General features: G+C 38.4%; 1 protein-coding gene across 10 annotated transcripts in view; it reads right to left on the reverse strand.

The window, feature by feature from the left end:
- The window catches only part of AKAP9 (A-kinase anchoring protein 9), a 104,603-nt gene that overhangs the window by 14,358 nt on the left and 66,030 nt on the right, over positions 1-24,215 (reverse strand). For 8 of the 10 annotated variants that reach the window (XM_033166117.1, XM_033166116.1, XM_033166114.1 and 5 more), the window contains 17 exons: positions 21,141-21,353; positions 19,391-19,429; positions 17,677-17,909; positions 16,596-16,715; positions 14,633-14,809; positions 14,423-14,527; positions 12,949-13,101; positions 12,549-12,728; positions 8,663-9,730; positions 7,163-7,309; positions 6,289-6,750; positions 5,213-5,270; positions 4,941-5,062; positions 4,209-4,400; positions 2,977-3,165; positions 2,056-2,200; positions 117-312 (listed from right to left, as the gene is read on the reverse strand). In XM_033166117.1, coding sequence (XP_033022008.1) covers positions 117-312; positions 2,056-2,200; positions 2,977-3,165; positions 4,209-4,400; positions 4,941-5,062; positions 5,213-5,270; positions 6,289-6,750; positions 7,163-7,309; positions 8,663-9,730; positions 12,549-12,728; positions 12,949-13,101; positions 14,423-14,527; positions 14,633-14,809; positions 16,596-16,715; positions 17,677-17,909; positions 19,391-19,429; positions 21,141-21,353 — 3,799 coding nt within the window. The remainder of the gene's footprint in view (positions 1-116; positions 313-2,055; positions 2,201-2,976; positions 3,166-4,208; positions 4,401-4,940; positions 5,063-5,212; positions 5,271-6,288; positions 6,751-7,162; positions 7,310-8,662; positions 9,731-12,548; positions 12,729-12,948; positions 13,102-14,422; positions 14,528-14,632; positions 14,810-16,595; positions 16,716-17,676; positions 17,910-19,390; positions 19,430-21,140; positions 21,354-24,215) is intronic. The other 2 variants (XM_033166113.1, XM_033166119.1) reach the window with 2 other exon arrangements.

The raw sequence follows: 24,215 nt of genomic DNA on the forward strand, positions 1-24,215 counted from the left end.
CTATAATTAAAAACCAGAGAGGTCAAACTGACTTTGTATGAAAAATTATGTATATATAATTTATATTGACATTAAACTTCAGATTTACCATAGGACCCAGCCAATGAGAACCTCACCTGATGGCTTCCAGATCTCTTAAGTGCTTATGCTGGGCTTTCAGTGTTGTTTCCAGTTCCAGTTTAGTTTGTCCAAGTTCATTCTTCAGTTCTGCAACCACCACCCTCTCAGAATTCAGCTGCTCCTGAACCTCAGCTGCTTTGTCCTTTATATTATTGAGCTCCATTTGCACCTCCATGTTGTACCCCAACAATTCTAGAGAATATGCAGTCAAACAATAAGTAAACTGACTGTACACACTAATCCTTTATGGTCGAAAAAACACCCTGAGCAAATGGCTGTAGCAAGTCGAATATACCATTTATAAAACACGTTTGATTTCAGCAAATGGTAGCAAAGAAACAGGTACACACACATATATGTCAAGAAAGGCAGCACTAGCCTGAAGGAACAGGAAGAGACTGTTCTTCCATGGGTTTGGGATGTTGCCAAGAGGGATTTGGCTCCCCTTATTGCTCAAAGGCAGGAAATAATTAACTTCACAGGAAGTTGTTGACTCTCCCTCCCTTGAAGCCAGTTCCTTTCATGCCTTCACTCAGAACAGACCCTTGACATACCTCTTCCGTCTTCTCCTTCCTCAAGCTTTTCGGCATACTGTATTGTGACTGTTTACCTATCAGTATGTTAGATTTCTTTAGTTAGTGTGACTATCTCTATGCTTGCCTCAGAATTGCTCTTAGTCACAAACAAATGTCAGCTTTATTTTGCCCTATTAAGTAAGCCACCCTGCCCTCAGTCTGTTGTCTATTCTCTGCTTTTCCTCATGCCTCCTCATTTAGGCAAGCAGCTTTCAAAGATGGGAAAGGCTTTGGGGAAAAGCACCACCTCACCCGCCTCCAAGGCATGTGTGCTTCAGAATCTGTCATCCAGGTTATCGAGTGTTGCTGAGGTCGAGACGTAGAATGAGGGAGAAGGCGCCTAATGAGGTAGACCCGATGGCACTTGAAATACAGCAGCCCAACTACTATCTTGCAGGTGCAGTTCAGAGCGGTGGCAACTGTGTGCATGGCCCAAATTTGTCCCACCTTAGAAGTGATGACAGCGGGTGGCGGCTCCGGTTGAATAGAGGAGGAAGAAGCAATACAGCTCCGGGCCAACGGAGGGAATGGCAGCAGACAAGCAAGATACAGAAGGGAGGGAGCTGAAACTGCAAGACTTCTCCCCACTCTTTTCAGGCAGGCAAGCAAACGGAGGAGAAATTCTCAAAGGGAAACCTACACTGGCCCTAACTCCTGAAGTTGTTTTATAGTCTGCTTCTTCTGAAGAGACTTCTTGGTTTGAGGAGTTCCCACCCATGTGGAATTTCCCCCAATAAGTCACCCCCATTCTGCCTTAGTAAATATATACACAAGCAAATAAAGCTTGCTTTCTTGTCTCCTATATCAGCAGAGTTAGCTAGAAACTACCAGGGTGCCAAGTAAAACCATGCCATCAGCCATAAAGTGTAATTATAGACAGCCCTTTTGTCAATGTCACCCATACCAGTCCTTTCAAAATAACCAGTTCAAGAGAAGAGGCAAGGTTCCAGGCAAAGAGACTGTGGAAATCTCTTTCAAAGTTCATTGCTGTCTACCAGTTCAGAGGAGAAAATTAACAGCACTTCTGATGCCATACCAATGAGTGGGAAACTGGCACGTCCAACAAGGAGACTTGTAACTGTCTTTTTATTCATTTTTTCTATGTCTAGTTTTCCTATTTCCCATTTTTTCTCTAGGGTCCTCCTTAGCTTGGCCAGAAAAAGAACTGAGGTTTCAAGGGAGGGAGAGTCAACTTCCTTAGAAGGCATTTCTTGCCTTCAACTGTAGGGGGAACCAAATCCCACTTGACATCCTAACACCCAAGTAGAAACACCTTTCAGATAACAACAACGGCTCCATCTATTAGCAGGTGCTTATGAATATATAAGCATACACAGCAACACAGAGTCATATAAATTACCATGACATTTTGGCTCCATTTCTAGTTCTCCCCTTAGATCGGTTCTTCTGTTGTTCAGCTGAGCACGCAATAAATTGATTTCCATTAACAGACTTCTTCTATCTGCATTCTGAATGCAGTCCACAGCAGTTCTCTGAAATATGTGCTGTTATCAATTAGAAACAAAAGAACGAACAATAACTCAGATTATTATCTAAAATGTGTCTTCAGTAATCACAATTTAGCAAGTTATTGTCATCTCAAGCATTTTATACGGAACATTGTGTTTGCCGCTGAAGAGCACATAATGCAAAACATGAAGGATTTCATCAAGGGATCAATAATAACTATTAATGTTTATAGTTATTGAGCTGGTCTGTGACCGTAAAAATAAATTCATTCATTCATTCATGTTTATAGTTTTATCATTTCTGTGTGGTGATCTTCAGTAACAAGTCTTCTACTTTTCTTAAAATGTATTTCTATAAAATAAAAGCATTGTGGTATTGCAGTAGCATGACACTACATCTTTATAACATGCTTTTCAATTTACATTTTTAAGTGAAGGAAATATTCCTGTTGCAGTGCAATTCTCTATATATCTACTCAGAAGTAAGTTTCAATGGAGCTTAGGGGGTACAAAGGTATAGGTTTGCAGTCAAAGATGAAAAAAGTTTATAAACTACAATTTTGGAGAAAGTTCAAAGTTGACCCTCTGGGAACAACCTTAGCAACACGGAAGGCATTTTCAGATGAAGCAGTAAATAAATTGTTCCCATGATATTTTTTTTGGACATGGGATTGACAGGAAAGACAGTGGGAGCAACAGGCAAGACCACTGCTAGGATTTAAAACCACAATGTGAAGAGCTTCTTTAGTTTAATAATTTAAAAGTTTCTCAAGAGAGAATCACAATTTTTGCCATACATGAGTAAGTCTTACCTGTTCTTGAAGTCTCTTTTCCAACTGATCAACTATCTCCATTACATCTCTAATGCCCATTTCAGCCAATTCCATTTCAAAAGCTGCTAGAAGAACATCCTTTTCTTTTTGAAACACTTGTTGAACAGCATACAGAAGTTCAGCTCGCCAATCTGAGACACCTTCAGAAGATTCAGATCCTGCATAAAACTACAAAGGCATGAATGCAATTAGTCATATCATGACATCAAACTTTTTCCGTTAACTTTCATTGATCTGGCTTTTAATTTATGCATACTATTTAAATATATTTAAATACTACTGGGAATGCAATACCTGTGCTTTTTTGAGGGATACCGAAGAGCGCTGTTTTTCTAAGAGGAAATAGCTTACCATTTATTCATAGCGCAAATTGCCTGAAGGCAACTCATTGTTGCCTTCCTGCAGAGTTAATTTCAACATATTTTGTTGCCACTCATTTGTGCCTGGTACAAGATTTTCAATCTCCATTTCATCAGGATAAGAAACGTGGCCATCAGTAATACTCAAAGAAGCTGCATATATGTTTTGAGGTGGCCCAAATTGGTGGAACAGATTCTGGGCTAGCTGTGGTGGTGACTGGAGTAAAGCTTGTGGTAAATGTTGTAGCAGAACATTTGGAATCTGGAGACAACTCCACCAGTGTGTTAAGTGTGACAACTGGGGCCTGACGCCTCCAATAATATGTGTGAGTGCTAGGTCCAGTTTCTGTAATCAACTGAGAAGCTGAGTAAACTCTCAAAATAGTTGTTGGATTTAGTTTTGCTTAGAGGGCCAGGGAAGGTGAGCCGTATTGCAACCTCCCGTTCATTTTAGGAGTACTATTGTGCTGGATTCTGCATTAAACCTTGTCATTCTTGACCCTTTTGCCCTTTCCTTGCATGACTTTGGCTGCAATTCTTTATACACCTTCCTAGGAGTAAGTCGCACTGAACACAATGAGATTCACTACTAAGTTGACCTGTATAGGATTCATTTACATATGGCAAGAATTAGATCAGTTGTACTTTCTTATCTCCGCTTGTAATGGCCAAACTTAAAAATCACTTGCATACGATTTAGCAATGATCTTAAATTTACTTGCAGTCCTTTTTAGCCCTTCATAGCCCTCTTCTATCAAAGAACGCACAGCAAATATTTCACATTAACCTACGTGAAGAAAAAGGCATCTAGTACAAACCATGAAGACTAAGCAGTTTTGCAGTTATAATTACCTCAGTGTCCCTGTGAATCTGCATTTTTGCAATTACATCCTTCAAAGATGAAACAGTGCCCAAGAAAGCCTTACGTTCTTCTAGCCAAAATTCTGGGCCTTGTTTAAGAGAATGTATGTTGCTTTCCTTATAAGGAGATTCTGAGAGAGAGATAATCTGTTCACCTTCCTGATGAATAGCTCTTAGCAATCCCTGTTTAAAAAAAAGAAGCCAAAAGCTGTTATAAAATCATGCTGTTTGTGGTTTACCATCCTGAGCACATCATATCAAATCAGCCATGCAAAGATAAAGGGGCAGTCCAAAGACAATGGGGAGCCAGTCCCTCTATGTGTTCAAACTTGCATGTGCCTTGGGTTTGAGCACTCTCTCACTACCTTCATGACTGTAAAGAAGAGATTGGAAGCTATCACTTTTCAATAACCCAAAGATCCTCATTTTGCCCTATTCTTTGAGTTTACAACTTGCTTTGAAACCAGTTGTGGGGTTTTGTTTTGTTTTTTTTAAAAAACCTCAAATAAGGGGGAATTGTGATTTATTTAAAAATGGAAGTGAAAAATTATAATTTTCTCCTCAATATGCTCAAACTGGCCCAGAGCACTGGCTATAACAAAGGAGAAATGTTGGCTCCTCAAACAGTATGTATGTTTTTCTGTTTCTACATTTCCCCTCTAATCTCTGTAATAGTTGTTGCAAGGATTCCAGATTATATTGGTGTAAAATCCCCTTATTTACCTTTATTCCTTTTGGAAGAATATCTGTTGATTCTTCACCTTCATCTCCTATTCCTTCTGATACAGCATCTGATCCTTGGCTTGGTATAAGATATGCTCCTTGGCTGCAGTCTGAACTAGAGTCTAAAACAGGCAAATCATTGGGACAAATCAACATGGCTTCTGCAAAGGGAAGTACTGCCAAACGCAGCAAGAGACAGGGGACATTCTCAACCATATTTGCAGATAGTGGGAACTGAATCTGCATGCAGAGAAAAAACAGTGTTCTCTTACCACTGGAGCATCCATCTCTAGCATTGGAAGATGAAGGCTGTGCTAGGCCAGGGATCCCCTAAAATTTGAAAAATAAATAAATAAATCTAAAGATCAAGATTGAGTTTACTGTAATAAACTGATGGACTGCTTTTTAAAGAAAACAATAACAAAAGCAACCAGTACAACTACTACTAGTTGTTGTTTTTTTAAAAAAGAAATACAACCACACTTCATTATCATCTAAAAGGTCAGCACAAAAGCAACCAACTTTTCCAGCTTAAATTCAGTTTGCTTTCAACAATTTATAACATCTCTGCATTCCAATTTATACCAGCCACTGGAAGTTAGAGGAAAAAATATTTGAGGCCCACTTTAAAAAGTTGATTCCATTAAATCCATGACTAGCACTTCATTTTATGAGAATCCAATTCATGTCCCAATAAGCTACCCATAAGTTTCACTTCCATAGCTAAACCACATTTCTCTCTCTCTCTCTCTCTCTCTCTCTCTCTCTCTCTCTCTCTCACACACACACACACACACACACACCCATTTTATAAAAAGAAATTGGAGAACTGATCAGTATTCCTCAACAAGGGCAGATTCATTCCCCAAGGGCCTCCAGATGCTGAGTCCTACCCTAAACCCTTTCAAAGCCCTCCCAGATCCCTTTCCTTACACCCTCTCTCTGCTCTTATCCCTATTAATCAAATCAAATATCTTTATTGCGGTCAATAGACCCATAAAACAGTTTCAAAACTTATCCCTATTAATCCCCTGAGAACCCTAAATAAGGCAGCTATTTCCTATGAAGAGTGCTAGTTTCAGAAGCATATGTGCTCACTTCTAATAGCCACAAGTGCCACAAAAAGAACATCATCATCTGCACCATCTATGGGAGCCCTCAAGAAAAAGGTTGGACATTCATTCATCCCACGTATCACTGGATTCCCCTGGACTGATGAGAAACTATGGAAATTTATCTGATAGTGATAGAACTCCATGATGCTATGACTGGTACAACACCCTTGTAGGCACCCTGCAAACCCTCTTATTGAAAATGAAGTTGTTGTGACATTATTCACAATACACACCTCTTTATCTCTCAGGGATTCTATGACATCCTTCAAAGTGTTACATTCCTCCATTAATTCCTGCACTACAATAAACTGCTCTCTTTTTAGTGCATCCGATTCCGAGATATGCCGGGTCTCCATATCCATTATTTCAGCAGCATGTAGCTCCTGCATTTTGTCAATCTTTTCACTGAATTCTTTGATGATTTCCGCAACCTCCTCTGAAGAACACCCATTCTGTAAATCAATCTGAATTTCCTCATTTTTGACAAGAAGCTGTGAAGTTTGGTTGCAGCTGTTGATGTGCAGGGCCTTGTCAGTCTGACATGATGCATCAGTTCTATTGATACAAACACCCTCTGACTTTTCAATGCTCTTTTCCTTTCTCACATAATTTTCAATTTTCTCTTCTGCCTCAGCCAGCTTATCTTTGGTTTGCCTTAGATCTTCTTCGAGACGGAGTAAACTTGTTTCTTTTACCTAGAAGTGGATCAGAATTACAGGTGTTTCAAATGCCTTTTTTTGTGAAGTATCGAGTCTAAAACATCTGAAGTGGTTAGGGCCTTGTCAAAAAGTCAGATTTTTTATTGTTGGCAGCCAGTGGCCATTACAATGCAACTCACAAAAACAAACAAGGGAATCCAACTGTAAGTTAAACACGGACATTTTCAGAAATAGAAGTTGTACAAACATAAAATGGTAAAGTTCCTTAAATCGTTTAAATTAAAAAACAAAACCCAATGGTAGCTTTGGGCACATTTATGTGGAAAAACATCAGGCAAATTGATATAAGAATAAGAATACTACCCTTCAACCAAACAGTCTTTTATGAAAATATTACAAGCAATCATTAGCTCAAAATGAAATAATTATGGCAATGTTCAGCTCTTACCGTTAACTGCTCATTAAGTTTTTCTGCCTTTTCTCTGTAACTATTAAGCTCTTCCTTAGCAGCAACAGACTCAGCTCTGATTCTCTCTAGTTCAGGATAATCAGACAGTATATTTCTTTCTTTGTTTTCACTCAATTCTTTAGCCACCTACACAGCAATGAATAAAAAAAACACAATTTTGTGACTATAAGCCCAGGCATGTTTTGCTTATTTGCTACTACAACTCTGATATCATGATTCCTCATGACATAAGCTGTGTAACAAAGCTTTAAGTACCAGTAGTTCATTAGGTTGCTAACCAATGAAATCAGGACCATGCAGCTAAGATGCGGTGTCTCTGAAGCGCTCTGGGTCATTAAAGAAGTCCACTGAAGCATTTGAAAAGGCCACTGAGTACTACAATACAGATATTGGCCTAGTTAGGAGTGTGCATATTCAGCAGGTCGTGGTGAGTCGTAGCTTACTGCAGGCTTCCTCAACCTCGGCCCTCCAGATGTTTTGAGACTACAATTCCCATCATCCCTGGCAACTGGTCCTGCTAGTTAGGGATCATGGGAGTTGTAGGCCAAAAACATCTGGAGGACCGAGGTTGAGGAAGCCTGACTTACCACATCATGCATACCAGGCCAGTATTACCTTTAGCACTTAGAGCACAGCAGTATGGCATTAAATGGAATAAGCTAAAGCTCTGATTCCAAGAGTCCATGCCTAGCAAAGTGCTTCTTTGAGTGTGCTACAACTTGTCTGAAGCGACTTGCATTGAATCAGCAAGAGAAAATGTCTACTCATTTTCAGCAGTGGTTATTTGAAGGACGCAAGCAGTAGCAGTTGGTGGGCAGAGCAGGGTGGGGCTGTGCTGCTTACCTTGCGTCCCAATGCTGGGGTCACTGCCAGTTACTGGCGGGCAGCGGGGAAGCTGGCATACAGCAGGTGATGCAGCACGGTCAACCTGGCACTCCCACCACTTGCCTGCAACGCATCCCCCTCCCCACTGCCTTGCTCCCTCCCCCTCTCATAAACTAGCAAGAGACCCAGGTACTGGGAAGCCAGCTCATTCCCACTCCAACCTGCAGACTGCTACTAGCTACAGTGGCTGGGGCACAAAAGGAAACCAAAGAATTCCCAGCAGGAGGGTAGAGGTTCACACATGATCTTTGGAACCCATCCTCAGAAATAGTAATACTTAATTGGATGACCTTTTAGAATTTACTGAAGTATATTGATGGGAGGGTGCATCTTTCTACCTTGCACAGTTATGAGGCTAGTATTATTATAATCTGCTAGAACTGGCAATAGTTCATGATAAGCAAAGCGAAAAGATACAAGTTTCCTTACAACTGAGAAATCTGTTCCCCATTGTGCAAGGAGACTTGATGAACTATTGCAGAAACATTTTTGGTCATGTATATGGTGTTTTCCAACATTACCTCACCCATATTTTGTGAAAATTCACCTACTCCATAAAAGAAGAATGAGCAGCTATTTTCAGGTCACACACACCTGAGCAGTAAGCATTTTTTCTTGCTTAGAACTCTTTGCTTTCTCCTTTTTGTGCTTTTCTTCTACTTCTGCTAGTAGCTGGTGAAGTTCAGCAAGTCTCTCTTCCTTCTCCTTTGCTTCCTTCTGTGCAATTTCCACCTTTGCTTTTTCTAGCTCCAGGCTGCTCTGTGCACTTGCCAGTTGGCTCTCCATTTGCAAAAGTTTGTTGGATAATGAAGATAATATAGAACCTGCATCTTCTCCAGGTGTGCTGTTTCCTTTCTCCGTTGAAATAGTTTTTATAGCTTCTAAGGCGTTTCCTGAAACCATCTGCATTTCTTGGAGAAGTTTACTTTGCTCCAGAACTGCTTTCAGCTGAGCTTGACTCACAAGGGCTGCAGCAACTTTCTGCTCAAGCGTTTCTTCCAGCTCTGCTATTTTCTGTTTAAGCACTGCTGACTCAGCCTGGGCTTGCTCTTTTAAATCTGTGAGCTGATTGCAATGTTGCTTTAGCTCTGAATCCTTTTCCTCCGAAGCCTTTTGAAGCTGCTGCAACTTTGAGCTGGAAGAATCTTTGGCATTTTCCTCCTCATAGCCAAGAGGGGTTTCATTTTTTAACATTTTAGTTTTCTTCTGACTTTCAGTTTTCACTTGGCTTGATCCTCGTATTTCTGCCACACCACTGTCCATCTGCATGTTTCTATGTATTCCTTCCTTTTCCTCATGTTCTTTCTTCAGTGCATCTACTTCCTTCACCAACTTGCTCATCTTTAATTTTGTTTCCTCAAGTTCATTCTTCATGACAGTGACCTCTACATCTTTATTTTCCACTTGTTTCAACAAAGCTTCCTTTTCTGCCAACACGACATCAAGCTGGTATTTTAAGTTATCTGCATCTTCCTGAGTCAAAGAAAAGTCCAGAGGTACTTTGTGCTCAATATTTGCCAACTCCTGCTGGAGTTTTTCGATAACGTCATTCAGCTGCTCGAGTTCCTGTTCGCTGTTTTGCTTCACACGTTCCTGGTCACTCTTTAAATATTCTATTTGGGCCTCCAGTTCCCGTATGTGCTCATTTTTGCCCTCAATCACCTAGGTGGTCAAAGAAATAAAAAATGTTTAATTATCCAAAAGAGGTAGACAGCTCTGGAATTCATTCCAACAACTTGCTTACATAAACAACTCCTCATATTATCAATATATGATTGATTGCATAGTGCCAATCAATCCACCTTCACATGGAAGTTTTAAGAACCAAATGTTTCTGCCAGTTATTTAAGAATTTTGGTTTGTCCAAACATAAACTTCATAGTATTTTCCACTTAAAAGTTTCAAGTTCTGGAAAATATAAAATTCACTGTGTTCAAAGGGACTATATGCAGGACCAAGTCACTTCATAGTGCTTTTTGATCAATTATGTCTGCAGATATACAAGCAGCTTACAGAGTAATTTGTGTGACTCTAATTCAACTGATAATGTCTCGCCAGAACTATTCCTGTATTTCAGCTCCTCAGCTTCGTTGCTAGTTACTAAACTCCCATTTGCCATTTGCAAAAAGAACTCTCCAGAGTGCTGGTTATTTCAACAAAACCGGCGTTATATCCCTAGTTACTAGAACTTAACATTATTTTCCACAGTCCAAACATACAAAAAAAAAATGAGTAAGTAAGGATCCTGATAGGTGTCCTAAGTTACAGAATCAAAAGGTAATTTCCACATCTTCCTACACTGAGGAAGTTGCTATATTATCTAAGTACAGTTGTACCTTGGAAGTCAAACGGAATCCGTTCCACAAGTCCGTTCAACTTCCAAAACGTATGGAAACCAAAGCGCAGCTTCTGATCGGCTGCAGGAAGCGCCTGCAGCCAATCGGAAGCCATGGGAAAGCCCTGTGGGACATTCGGCTTCCAAAAATAGTTCGCAAACCGAAACAGTCCCTTCCGGGTTTGCAGCATTCGGGAGCCAAAACGTTCGAGAAGTAAGCTGTTCGAAAACCAAGGTACATGGTTGGAAAAAAGAGAAACTCATACAATCAACACCTCATATCTTCTTTTTTTTCCTTTTTTTTAAGGTGGGATACATTTAACAACATAAGAAGAGCCATGCTGGGTTAGGTCAAAAGCCCACCTAGTCCAGCATCCTGTTCTCACAGTGGCCAACCAGATGCCTATGGGAAGCCCATAGCACTCTCTCCACTTGTGATTCCTGGCATGCATTCAGATGCATACTGCCTCTGATAGTGAGAGAGAACATAGCCACTGTGGCTAGTAGCCATTTGACTAAGAAAAAGAAAAGAACATGGCACTCTGGTGACTAGTCAAAAGCTGTGAAATCATGACTTTACAAAACAATGGCACCTATACAGATGTAAGAGATTTTGCAGGGGGGAAAGGACACTATGAAGTAGCAAAAGAAATAATAATGAAAACAATAAAGCATATTATTTCACTGGTGTATTATTATGAAGAAGGCCAAATGATCCAAGAGATAAGTTGCCAACCATACAAGGAATGTTCCAGAATTTTATCTAAAAGAAATCTATTTAGAAAGAGGGAAAGGTGTAAAGACCAAGTAAGAAGATTCAAATTATTCAGACAAATAATTTAGAGGAAGATAAAAGTAGCTAAATGGGGAAGGTGTGCTTCAGAAACCCCATGAAGAGTTTCAATGCTAGGAATTCAAAGGTAGAAACAGGAAGAGGAGTATAGTATAAATAGAATGAATTCAAAAGACCAAAAGCTGAAATATTGGCTTTGAATAGATGACAGTGATTGGTTTATATAACAACTTCAAGAATAGAGTTTTGGATGTACTTTGGCCTCACCTAGTAAAACTCTTCCTTTTTGCTTTCTCAGCAAAGGATGCAGAAAGCATTTATTAGCCACCACAAAAATCTTAAAATCAAAAGAAATACAAAAAAACCAAAAGTAGATGGAACCAGAAAACTCAGAAGCTCTAGATATTTTACATCTTAATTTACAATTTATGGGAAGCACTACAAATAATTGTCTTCCTCTTTCCAAAAGATATAGCAATTCCTGAAAAGACATATAAATAAAGCTAGTGAATTATCTCTATTGCTAATGCAAAGGAGGCTCTGTGGAGGACTTGCTGCGTAACGTAACTTGAAGAACAAGTAACATATCTAAATGAGTAGCAGCAGTAGTGATTTCAGGTATGTAGTCATGAAAGGAACAAAAATATGGGATCCTGAAATTGAAAGGAGGAAGGGAGGGAAGATCCAGAACATGTTTCTCTTTTGAAAACCTGAAAATAGCAGGAATACTATTATAACTTGGAACAGAGAAATATTATGACTCACTACATTTTGCTTTTCAAAGTACTTTGTTTCACAGTAACTAGCATCAGCACTCTGAAAACTATTAAAAACTGGTCTGCCTTTTGTGCTTTGCTGTAAAATGCACACTGACAGTCTATCCTAAGTTTGCAAGAAGAATTCAGTAACTTTCAAGAATCACGATTTCAGTTATGAAACGTATTTTTTTCTGCAAACCTCTGGCAGAAATTAGGCAAAATCCAGCAGATGGCATTAGAGTACAACCCATTGTATAAATACTTGTACTGGAGATGATACATTTCATTAGCATCCTGATAATCACTACTCAAGATTATCTACGTTTATATTGCTCCAGGTATCCTACAGAGGAATTGTGACTAAAATTGGACAATTATCTACCACTACACAGAAATTGAGATTTCAATAAATATATTAAGAGAAATCAAAATCCATGAGAACCTTATTTTGAAAATCAGGACATGGGTTTCTAAATGCAGAGTGGCATAACCCATGTTCTAACACCTTAAACTGTTTGGCTTATATGGAAGTCTTGATTTTACATCTCACAATGAAAAGAGAGGTTCCCACAAAAGATTCCCAAAACCATGTACTTTGTTATCTGTTGTAATTTCAAGTTGCTGTTGCAGTTTTGAAATTTGTTCATGGAGTTCATTTATTTCCTGTTCCTTTTCCTGTATGATCTGCACAAATTTTCCAGCAACTGCATGATGACCCTTTATAGAAGTATCTTCAGGTTTCTGGATAGCTAGTCCCATTTTTTCCATATCCTCCTACAGACAAAAAAACAGCGGCAAATAATGTAACTTGTTTTTCTCTCATTCTTTTCCATTTACAAAATGAATATACAAATATATATTAATATATTCTTTTAAAAAAATAAGAAACCAGGATGTTATGTATTAAAAGTTTTAAAAACTCATGATTTGCAGATGTGTTCATTCAAGAGTAGAAGATGGGTGGAAAATAGCATTTTCCTTTCCAGATAATTACCTTGAAAAATTTATTCTCTTGCTCAAGTTCTTGTTGTCTTGTAGTGGACTCTTTGTGCTGGATTTCTAATTGCATGTGCAACTGTTGTACTTCTTCATTTTTGTTTTCTAGTTCCTCGCGAAACTGCTCTAATTGTTCTTCAAGATTTATGATCTATATACCCAAGGTAAGTGGCAAAGGGATAATATCTTTTAAACAAGCAAAAACCATAAAAAACTGTTCTGCAATCTTACGACCATACTTATTTTCAGAAACAAATGTTTGTATTTAATTTCTAATTTTAAAGTCTATTAAAAAATACTCAATTTTACAATGAACGTGGAAAATTATGGATGGATGCTAGCTTATTTCTTCTATTCCGTTCTATCGTTCTGTCCGGATACTGAGGTCCAGCACTGAGGGCCTTCTGGTGGTCCCCTCACTGCGAGAAGCCAAGTTACAGGGAACCAGGCAGAGGGCCTTCTCAGTAGTGGCACCCGCCCTGTGGAACACCCTCCCACCAGATGTCAAAGAGAAAACCAACTACCAGACTTTTAGAAGACATCTGAAGGCAGCCCTGTTTAGGGAAGCTTATAAGTTTAACAGTCTATTGTATTTAAATATTTTGTTGGAAGCCACCCAGAGCAGCTGGGGAAACCCAGCCAGATGGGTGGGTTATAAATAATTTATTAGTATTATTATTATCTCATTCTCAATATAGCACTAGATATACAATGGGTACACACATCCTGAAGATTATTCCAGAGATGTTGTTCCTTCAGGAAGGTGACAAAGGACCTACAGGAGCTGGTGGGGCTATTAGTCTGTGGCTGAGGCCACCGTGATTCAGCACCCTGAGATTTTAAAAGGGCACCCACAATTATATCAGGATGGTGCATTGCACCTTGTGGCTAGAGAACACTGCAGTGGGCTCAATAGTAATACTAAACACCTGTCAAGTCTGGTGGTGAAGCTGGATAACCCGTAGATGACTCAGGTTTTTTAAGAGGCAACTATAATCTCCTAGGCTAAACGTATCCAAACTGACCAGGTGGCTGGGTATGGGGAGACCAGAAGTTGTGTCACAGGGTCTGGAAAAGGGCATGTGCTGGCCTCTTCCAGACATCATTCCCCTCCACAGTGAGCTAAGCAACATTTGAGCTGGCTTATATCTAAGCAGCAGCCATACCATACCATGGCCCTGCCTTTGGCTTGGGGCTCCCAAGCTATGTGGTCGCATATACATTTGCCATGAATGTGTGCTGCTTTCATTCACTCCAGAGATTGGTATGTGGCTCTCTTTGATCCCCTTACCTCCACTCAGGGGGAACAGTTTCATCTAGGCCACATGTCTGGCCCGCAGAAGAAAGCCAAGCTCATACAATGAAGCCATGTGACTATTCTGACATCTGCACACTCTGCATCCTGTGATGTTGGATTGAAATGAATTGTATGAAATATTAACTTATCTGCATAATTGAAAGGGATACTCTACCTCTTTTTCTTTCCTGTCTACAGCTTCTTGCTCAGCCTGTAACTGTGCTTCAAGGGGCAATTCTCCCCTTATTGTTGTAGAGCCAAACTGCTTCCTTTCCTCCACCTTTAAAGTAAGTATATTAGCTATCACATCTCTTGAATCCACAATTAAATAACTGAATGTTCTTGTTGATAATAAATATATAAAAACATTGTCCACAAAAAATACCTTTTGCAGACTGTCTGCACTGATCATTAAAGCTTGTTCCAGTTCTCTGATTCTGCACTCTAATTTCTCAATTTCTTCGTTCCGTTCTTGCACGTCTCTCTGAAGTTGCTCCTTAGAGAGCAAAAGCTCACTGCATTTGTCTGTTTTTTCTTTGAGGTGATTTGTTAACTGCTCAACCTGTGACAATAGGCAGGAACGATATTTCAAACCTCTTGAAATATTAAGGATGAAGAACTCTTTTGATGAAGGCTCCAGAAGATGTATGCTAATGTAGGTCATAAGTTCAAACACAAATTTACTGTAACGTTAACCAAGTTAAATTGCGTAGGAGAAAAAGAGGCAGGAAGTAAGAAGAAAGCTTTCAATCTCTGAAGTATTTAGGCACAAGGAGCTACTTAGTAACCAGAAGCCAAGAGAATAAAGGCAAGTTAAGATGGAAGACTCAAAAGAAAGCACATTGAGAGGAAAGAGAGGGTATTGGCCGCCACGCATACAGAAATGGAGGCAGCCAGAAAGACCTAATTGAGAAAGAAGTACCGTAGTAATTGGCCAAAGGAAGATAGCAAGACAAAACCAATTAACAAAACACTCCCCAGTGGATGGACAGCTATCAGTTCAAACTGTATGTACAACAGACAGAAATTACCCAGAGGCTCAAGCCTGCCAAATTAAAAGGGATGTTGCTTCACAAACACAAATTAAACAAAACCCAAGAGTGAGCTGTTGAACTCTTAAAAGATTTATTTCAGCTTTCACAGGTGCACTATTTCCTTTGATGAATGAATGAATCTGCAACTTCTTCCAGATTAGAGACTGATATATGGATAGACATATAGGAAGACAGACAGACAGACAGAGACAGACAGAGTTGCAGGGAGGAAAGAACACTGGAGTGCAAAACCACGATTACTTCCTGATATGATATGGTCACTGTGATTATTTTATATGCATTTGAGATTTGCACAGAAACATTGTAGAACCACCTTCGCCAAGCTACTGCTACAACTCTGCAGATTTAGTCCCACTGCTGCGGCTAGTGGCAGCTATAGTGCAAAACATCTGGCAAGCTCCAGGATGTAGGTGCTGCAGTTGTACCCATAGCCCTTTGGATCCACAGTTTGCACTTCCCCCACTTTATCAGTCTCTCTTGGTGCTAGCTGTGAACCTGACAAAGTGGGCTCAAGTTCACAAAAGCTTATGCTTCAATAAAAGTCTTTAAACATGCTTCAAAATGTTTTGTTTTTACTGAAACAGGTGAACGTGCTTCACCCCTGGAATGTGTCACAAATTAAAACTATGTCGGCTATGCCTGCCACACTGAAAAACACTGCCCTAATTCAAGAAAGAAAGAAAAACAACCACAAATGATGCATATCTTTCTGTATTAATAACAAAAAGCAAATTTACAAAATTCCAAGTAGTATTCCCTTTCATTATCCCTGTACAGTAAATAAAAATCATCTATTCAATCTTCCCAGTGAATCCCACAGAGCCTCTGCTCCAACCCACTTTGCATAAGGCCTTTGGAACTCACTTTGATTTTGTAAAGTGTGTTGACTGACTGCATTGGGACTATCATTAGGAAATAAATGAATTAAAAACCACACCTGAAAAAAAATCTATGGTTTCGGCTATTAATTCTACAAATAAATGGTTATAATAATGTGTAGTCCAATTGCATGCAATAGACCTTATTTGTTCCAAGTAACTGACATTAAGATGGAACTCCCCAGTTTGACTGTAAGAAAGTACTCTGGCTAACTGCGAGACCAGATCATTGTGCCAAAGCTGGCATGCAATTGGGAAGTAGGAAGGGTGACAGAGGAACATGCAGCCATGACACTTGTCCATGGTCATAAATAAAGGATTATGAAACCTTGGACAATTGTCCAAACAGAGGACAATTTTCAACATTTCAGTTTATGTATTTATGGTCAAACAAACCAACAAACCTGTATCTTACCTCTCTGTTTTGGTGTTCATTGATTGGCTGAAATCTCTGGGGAATCTTAAGCTGCTGCTCCAGTTTCACAATCTCTTGCTGGAAAACATCTCTCTCATGCTCCCTATCAATTGCCTGCTCCTGAAAATGTAACCATCATACTTCTTATGGCAAACATGTTCAAATGAACTTCAAAATTAACTCATGGTATCTTGTTTTCAATTTTACTTAAAACTAAACAAGATTTTCAAAATGAATGTAATGATACTGCAGTGCTTCTACTGTTTATCAGTTATATGTATATATATAAACACCTGTTACCAGTAAATAGCAGAAGCCCACAGAAAATCAACTTTCTAGTTGGAACATAACCACTGATATTTTATCGAAGTATTGTAGTCAGCTGGCTTATCTTATTCATGACTATGAAAATGTGACAAGCACTGGGCCCCAGAAAGCAAGCAGGTATCTGGCACACGTCTATATACATTTGTAGCAGGGCTGATAGCAATACATTTTTATATACTGTACAGTATGGTGCCATTGCAGACAGCCAAGGCAGAAACTAAATATTGTAGATGGTTGACAAACACTGGCAATTCTTTTTCTGGCACCGAGTTTAATGTGCCTGTTTGTACTTTAGGCTACTCTTTAGAGATCAACTCAAATGGGCTACCTTAATAAATACACAAACGCTTGGGGCCATCTCTAGAATACTATGACTAATGATTCTCTATTACTCATCATGTCTGGAAAAATACATCTCTAAAATATAACCATCTTATCTCACACATGTCAAGATGTCAGGGTGTGGCTATGTGCTCTTCTAAAGTATTTTTCAAGGTCTGAAATAATATATATATTTCTTTATCGAGCCTGAATTTAACAGATTTTAAATTCTGAAATCGTGATCAACGTTGTTTTTCATTCCTTTTAATGTGCATTTAAAAAAGTAATCTGCATCAAAATGTAAAAACACACAGAAAGCTTTTTTAATGTGCAGTATTAAGTAAATTAGAGTATGGCCTTTTTGTCTCTCTCCCACTCTTAAAAAAGTCTGTCATATATGGCTAGCAGGATTTGCAACCCATCTCTTACTTACATCTAGAAATTTTTTTGTTTTCTCAAGCTGTTTCTCCAGAGCTTGGTTTTGTTGCCTTAGATCCATCAGTTCTGCATTTTTTTCTTGCTCCAGTTCCAAATACCGGCTGACCTGCTCCTCTATATCAGTTTCCAGTGCTTTCACCTGCTTTTGAAGGTAGTCATATTCTTTTTCTGCTTGCCGCTGCACCTCTATTTTTTCCTTCATGAGCTTTTCTGTTTCCGCCAGCAACTCTGTTTTATAAAGGCATCAGTTGTTGTTTTGGACAGGAATAGTTAACTTAAGCCTATCAGAACAAATTCACTCCCAAAACAATGTGTTCATGCTATAGTATAATAAAGGATGGAAATAGGTTTGGGTTTTACCAGAATTGTGTGGTATCTCTCAATAAAAAGAGGGAGGTATGGAAGGAAGATATCACAAAAAGTCATACAAAACCCCAGAATGAAAGCTGAAACACTCTCAGTTTACTTTAGGGCACACCAATTTTAATGATTAATCATGTACATGGGTCACCGTAACAAATCGCAACTGCATATATTTAATTCAGTATTGGGGGAAATGTATGATGGCATTAAAACCCAACTGTCTTCTCATCCAGTAGGACTGATCCAAGTTAACAACAACAACAAAAAAGGTCCATGAAATGGCACATACAATGTTTAAATGTCAAAACACTATAGACCTTCACCTGGTGAGTTATAGAAAGGACAGCGAAGCAAATGTCTTACCTGCAGTGGATATTTTCTGTCATCGGTGTTGTGTTTAAACACCTTACTACCCCTGCCCTTCATTTTAAAAAAAAATGTTTTTCATGATGTGGGAAAACACTAGCATATTTAGGGCCTACAGTGGCATGGGGCTACTGTAAGAGATTGCCTTTCAATGCCACACCAGTCACACTGGATGTTGGAGGCCATATTGGACTACCTGGTGACAGGTAGTTTCTGTGTCGGCAACACTCCTTCTGGGATTTGGACTACATTAACGTGAACAGGAGGCGCATTGTGATCTCTTCCCAGCAGAGCTAAGGCTTCCAATACACAGAGTGGATCCGCTTAGTCAACTCCCACTGAATTGGGCTCACCATGCACATATTTCCTAACGTTTTGTGTAGCCAGAAATAATGTCAGGATAAATGCTTTATAATGTGATTCACCAGTATAACAGATACAGATACTGCAATCACAAAATGCTTGTAGATTTTTTTAAATGAGGCATACTCCAGAGTAATGGATTTATGGATAAAGATCTTTTATCATATAAATGAAAGAAAAAGGAGGGGAAAGTCACCAGATAGTGGTCATTTTGCATTACACAATACATAATATTTGGGGACCATCATCTTACATCATGCTTGCTTGCTTAAACATCGTATGTCAATACAGAAGTCATGTTTGGCAAAGGTATTATCAACCAATGTATTTGCAGTTTTTAAAGCAAAGTATTACTACTACCTGTGCTCGCAAACTAATCGACTAAGATGATGGTTATTAAATGAATCTGCTTCACTTTACTAATGTATTGCACTTAGAAATTGTGAGCAACTGTTAAAAAGAAAGTTGTGAGTATGAAACACAGTATCAAAGCTGCAGCCCAGTAAAAGTTAATGTCAGTAAGCTGAAAGCCCAAAGAGAGACCATGATTAGCCAGTGTCAGTAGCTGTTAAATCTGCCACCCAATGAAAGATTGGCCATGCAATATACAAACACACCTGCTTGGGAAGCTGCATCGACTGCAGCATCTACTAGGCCTAGGAGAACAGAAAAAAAACAAGAAGCAAAGTAATTCACATGCCATCTATAGCTTTCTTAAGGTGTAATACTGTATAAGAAAAATGAAGCTGAAGACAGAATGTTGAGTTCAGTGAAAATGCCTGATGATGCAAGAAATGTGTCATTAATCTGTTAAGTATGATAGTTTTTCCTACTATTTTAATGTGGAATATCCATTTACAGTATTTTTCTACAAAGTTTTGTGAACATACTATAGATGTTCCACTGAAAAGTCCAGGTAATATACCTGCTATTAAATGTACTGATTACTAGATTATTGCAAAATAGAAGCCCATGTCCTAATCTTAATAGTTTACGTTTATTGAAACGTAATTAACTCACAACTACCTCTTTTGATCATTATTGCTTCTTTGGCATTTTTTTTTAAAATCTAAAACTTCACATGCTCCTTATAGAATAGAGACTATATTCTTAAGTAAACACCTTTAGCATGTCAATGTACTCTTTACAATAAACACTGTTTCAATAAGATGTCTTTTACTGGGGGAAAAGAAGATTAAAACATTAATTTGCTTTATGAAGGCAAATATTAGTTGAACAAACACTTAAGCACATTAAACAAGCTTTGTGTCTTCTTTTTAGAAGCTATCCAGCAAAAAGGTAGGCACAACAGAATACAAAATTTAAAAAATTAGGGGTTTTGCTTCCTGAGCAGTTTCTTTGTGGGGAAAAAGAGACAGTATGAGTATTTTTATATAAAAATCAACTTATACACAATCTTCCTACTCATCAGTTTCTAGCAATCATCTAGTGAATTGGAACACTCTTCAATGTCTATACGTATTTCTCCAGTTACATTTAAATATTCTATTTTTCGGAGAAATGCACTAAGGCTCATAAACATTGTGGTGTTATAGTTACAACGTTGGGTTTAGGTAAAGGAAAGCCCATCTCAGCTCACTAGGTGGCCTTGGATAAATACAATCATTTAAGCTATCTTATTTCACAGCATTTAAAAGGTAAAATGTTGTTCTGAGCACCTTGAAGGAAGAGCCAGCTGAAAACGTAACTAATATATTTTAGCTGAAACAACATTTTGATTGGGTTGGACTAGATTACCCTTGGGGTTCTTTGCAACTCTACAATTATATGATTCCATGATTGCACCCCTATATTCCTTATACTGTATATGTTAGTGGACCTAACCATAAACCCATGTGTTTTCACCTGGGGAGATTCAATTCAGCTTCCCTATCTGATGGTAAATGCCTTCATCCTTTTGGAAATGTTACTAAGAAAAGGTACATGAATCATTTGGTGAGGAGTTGGATTGTTAAAAGACTGAAAGCTGATATGATATTTTAACGGAAGCATTCACTTGCGATAATAAGAGTTTGGATTGTTCTCTCAATGGGAAGGTGGCATCTATTTATGTGTGTGTGTGTTTCAAGATGGATTTAGTCCCACCACTACTATTTTTTTAAAAATTATTTCTATAGGCATCTTAGTATGGTGCCCTTGTTCTTTGCTTAAGGCAAACTGGTGGATTTTTCATGTTTCTCAGAACCTTTTGTGAAGAAGGCAAGGTACTGTTGCCACAGAGGTCAGCTGACCTGATAGGAAGACACACCCTCCCAACCAGTTTTACAAAAGTGAAGTGAAAAATCTACTAAATAGTAAGTGGTAAAACCAGGTAAGATCTTTGGAAGGGCTGAGGGGAATACATACGTTGTTCTACTGGTCCTGCATCAGCTTTCATAGCATCCTTTTGTCTGAAGAGTAACTCCTTCTCTTCTTGAAGCTGCTGTCTCTCAGCCTCTAGTTCCTGTAATTTGTTACCTGTACAGAGTAGCTCTTGCTCAAGATGGTCTATTGCATCTGTTTTTTCCTGGATTTGCTCTTCCAGAAGTGATTTTTCATCTGCATAGCCATCAATAAGATCTTTAGGAACAAGAAAAATACTGAAATTTAACCACAGTGATTTCCAAGCATATATTTCAAAGAAAAGAAAGTTTTAGAAAACATGTCAACAGCTGTTGAAATAAGTGGAAGAGCTTTATCCTATGTGATTGAACCTTGAATATTTTTTGCCTTCAATTTCAGTTTCACATTCCCAAAGTGCCATATATTTAATTAATTTTTGTGAGACAGCTTTTTCATGGGGTGGCAACATGACTGTATGTCTGCATGCATGTCTGAGTGAAATGTGTGTATTTGACTGTCATGTTCACACATCCATAGGTGATGATGGGATTCAACACAACATCTGAACAGGCCTAAAGATCTTAAATTCAATAAATTCCAAAGAACCCTACTATGTTAGTGGGCATAACTACATACTAATAAAAGTTGCTCCAACGTGTTCATTTATCTGTAAAGTGTTTGGGGGGTGATGAATTTTTACTAATAACGTCTTCCTGAAATTATGTATTAAAACTTCATAGACATAAAAATAGGTAGGTCTTAAATTGGTATGAATTCTACTAACCCACTTGTTAACTGTTCAGAATTTTTTTTTTTTAAAAAAATACATGTTTAATTTTCCAGCTGTTTTAACAGAATTATAAAACTAGTAAATGCCTTTAATTAATTACTTCAAAGTTTTTGCATATTGTATACAACAAAATGGGCTTTGTCTCAAACACCTTACAATACCTATTGCAAACACAATGGCTGCATTCACACAAGAATGCACAGATGGCTCCCACTTCATATCCCCCCTGGCGGGAGCAACAAATCACAATTCCTGGCTTAGCCTTTCACAGAACAGCGGTCACTGTTCTGCTCCAAACTACCATGTGAGGGCAAGGTTTGTTTAGTATAATGTGTGACTCGGGCCTGTGTAGTTATGATAAATGCAATGTTCTCAAAAGGGACAATAATTAACAATATGCTTATACTGAATCTATTATTATACTTAGGAAAATATAATTAACCAGAAATTAGTCACCCACCACAGTTTAATGCATCACTACTGCAAATTAGGCCAATGTGGTTTTTTTTTTTAACTGCTGAATTTTCCCCATCATAAGATTTGTTGATTTATGAGCTCCCAGATTAGATGCATCAATAAAAAGGTACTTCAACAAGTCTTCGCAAGTCAAGTTGGTTGTTTCATAGTTGAACAAACCTGAATTATGAGACTATAATGCCAGCAGTCCCTTAAAATGATAACGTGAAGATTTATAGACATGTAGATAATGTACCACACCAAAACTCAAGTCAGATGAAAGCACATTTAGTACGTTATGCATAAAAAAGCATGTTTGGCAAGCCTTGGTATTTTGAGGGAACACAAACCTAAAGAACTTTATTGCCTCCTCACCAACACAAGAGTTAAAACAAAATAAAAAATAAAAAAATCCTTCCAGTAGCACCTTAGAGACCAACTAAGTTTGTTCTTGGTATGAGCTTTCGTGTGCATGCACACTTCTTCAGTATGCATGCACACAAAAGCTCATACCAAGAACAAACTTAGTTGGTTTCTAAGGTGCTACTGGAAGGATTTTTAAATTTTTTTTATTTTGTTTTGACTATGGCAGACCAACACGACTACCTACCTGTAACAAGAGCTAAACATTCCAAGCACTTTGCAGCATTATTTGCCCTTTCCCACACTTTAGTCCCACTGAATTTTCTACTGTCCTAAGTTAGATTTCTTGTAAACATGAGAGAATTTGAATTCCTGTACTTGGTTAGGATTCAAAGGAATACTTTAGTTATGTCCAAGGAGCTATGCTAGTCTGGTGGATATTTTCCTTTTAAAAAGCTGATCCCCAACTCAAATCAATATTTGCTTCTCTCCCTCCCTCCCTCTCTCTCTCTATTTTACAACAGATATGCTTTTTGATGGTAGTGGTGGGTTGGGAGTGTTGATGCTAGGTACATGAAACAAGTTGGGCCCGGCCGCCTTTGAATCCCAATCTTTTTCTTTACTATCTGAAAGCCTATAAACTTGCTCTTTAAGTAACAGTGGCACCAGGATCTACCGGCCCATGTGTAAGCCAAACAGATATACCAATGTATAGCTTATGCATCTGGTTACTTGTCCTAGGATGATATTACCATATGAAAAGCAAACTGGACAAGTCATAGGATGTGTGGTGAAATGGGTGTTTTTTATTAACAAAACCATTCGATACTATGTGAAGCAGGATTGTGTACGTGTGCATATACTTTAGAGCTGTAGACACTACTTAATATGTAAAGAGGGTTGGTTTTAAATCTTTATGACAGGACAGAAGGCCATAATTTGGACTTTTTTTGTATGAGTGCACATTCATAATGCATGGAATTCTACCAAACAAGAAAGTTTGCAGTAGCTTAAATCTGCCTTTAAAAAAAAAAATCAAGGTGACAAAACCAGAATTTAAAGGAGTTGGCTGCTGTAATGTCAGAGACTGTAAATACTGCTCCCAAGAAGCAGTCATGAATCAGATCTTTTTTTTTTTTTTTAAATGGCATTCAATTTCATGAGAACTGCCCAAGGTCACATTAGTAAATCACTAACACTCATTAGAAAGTAGTGTTTATCTTAAGGAAAAATGCAGTTCCACAGATTTCTTTTGACAAATTTTGCAAGCTTGGTGAATACTGTTGTTCGCTTTGTTGTTGATAAATAGTCTGAAGTAAAGTTATTTCTAGCACAATTCTATCAACATTTACTCAGAAGCAAGTCCTATTGAGTTCACTTAATCTTATTTTCTAGTAAATATGTTTAGGATTGCAGCTTTAACACACAGTTTGTTTTTTTGTGCTGCTGAAAACAGCCAACAAACAACACACAAATACTTTTAAAGAACA

This window comes from Lacerta agilis, chromosome 12 (genome assembly GCF_009819535.1).
Source record: "Lacerta agilis isolate rLacAgi1 chromosome 12, rLacAgi1.pri, whole genome shotgun sequence".
In the NCBI taxonomy this organism is placed as follows: Eukaryota; Metazoa; Chordata; class Lepidosauria; order Squamata; family Lacertidae; genus Lacerta; species Lacerta agilis.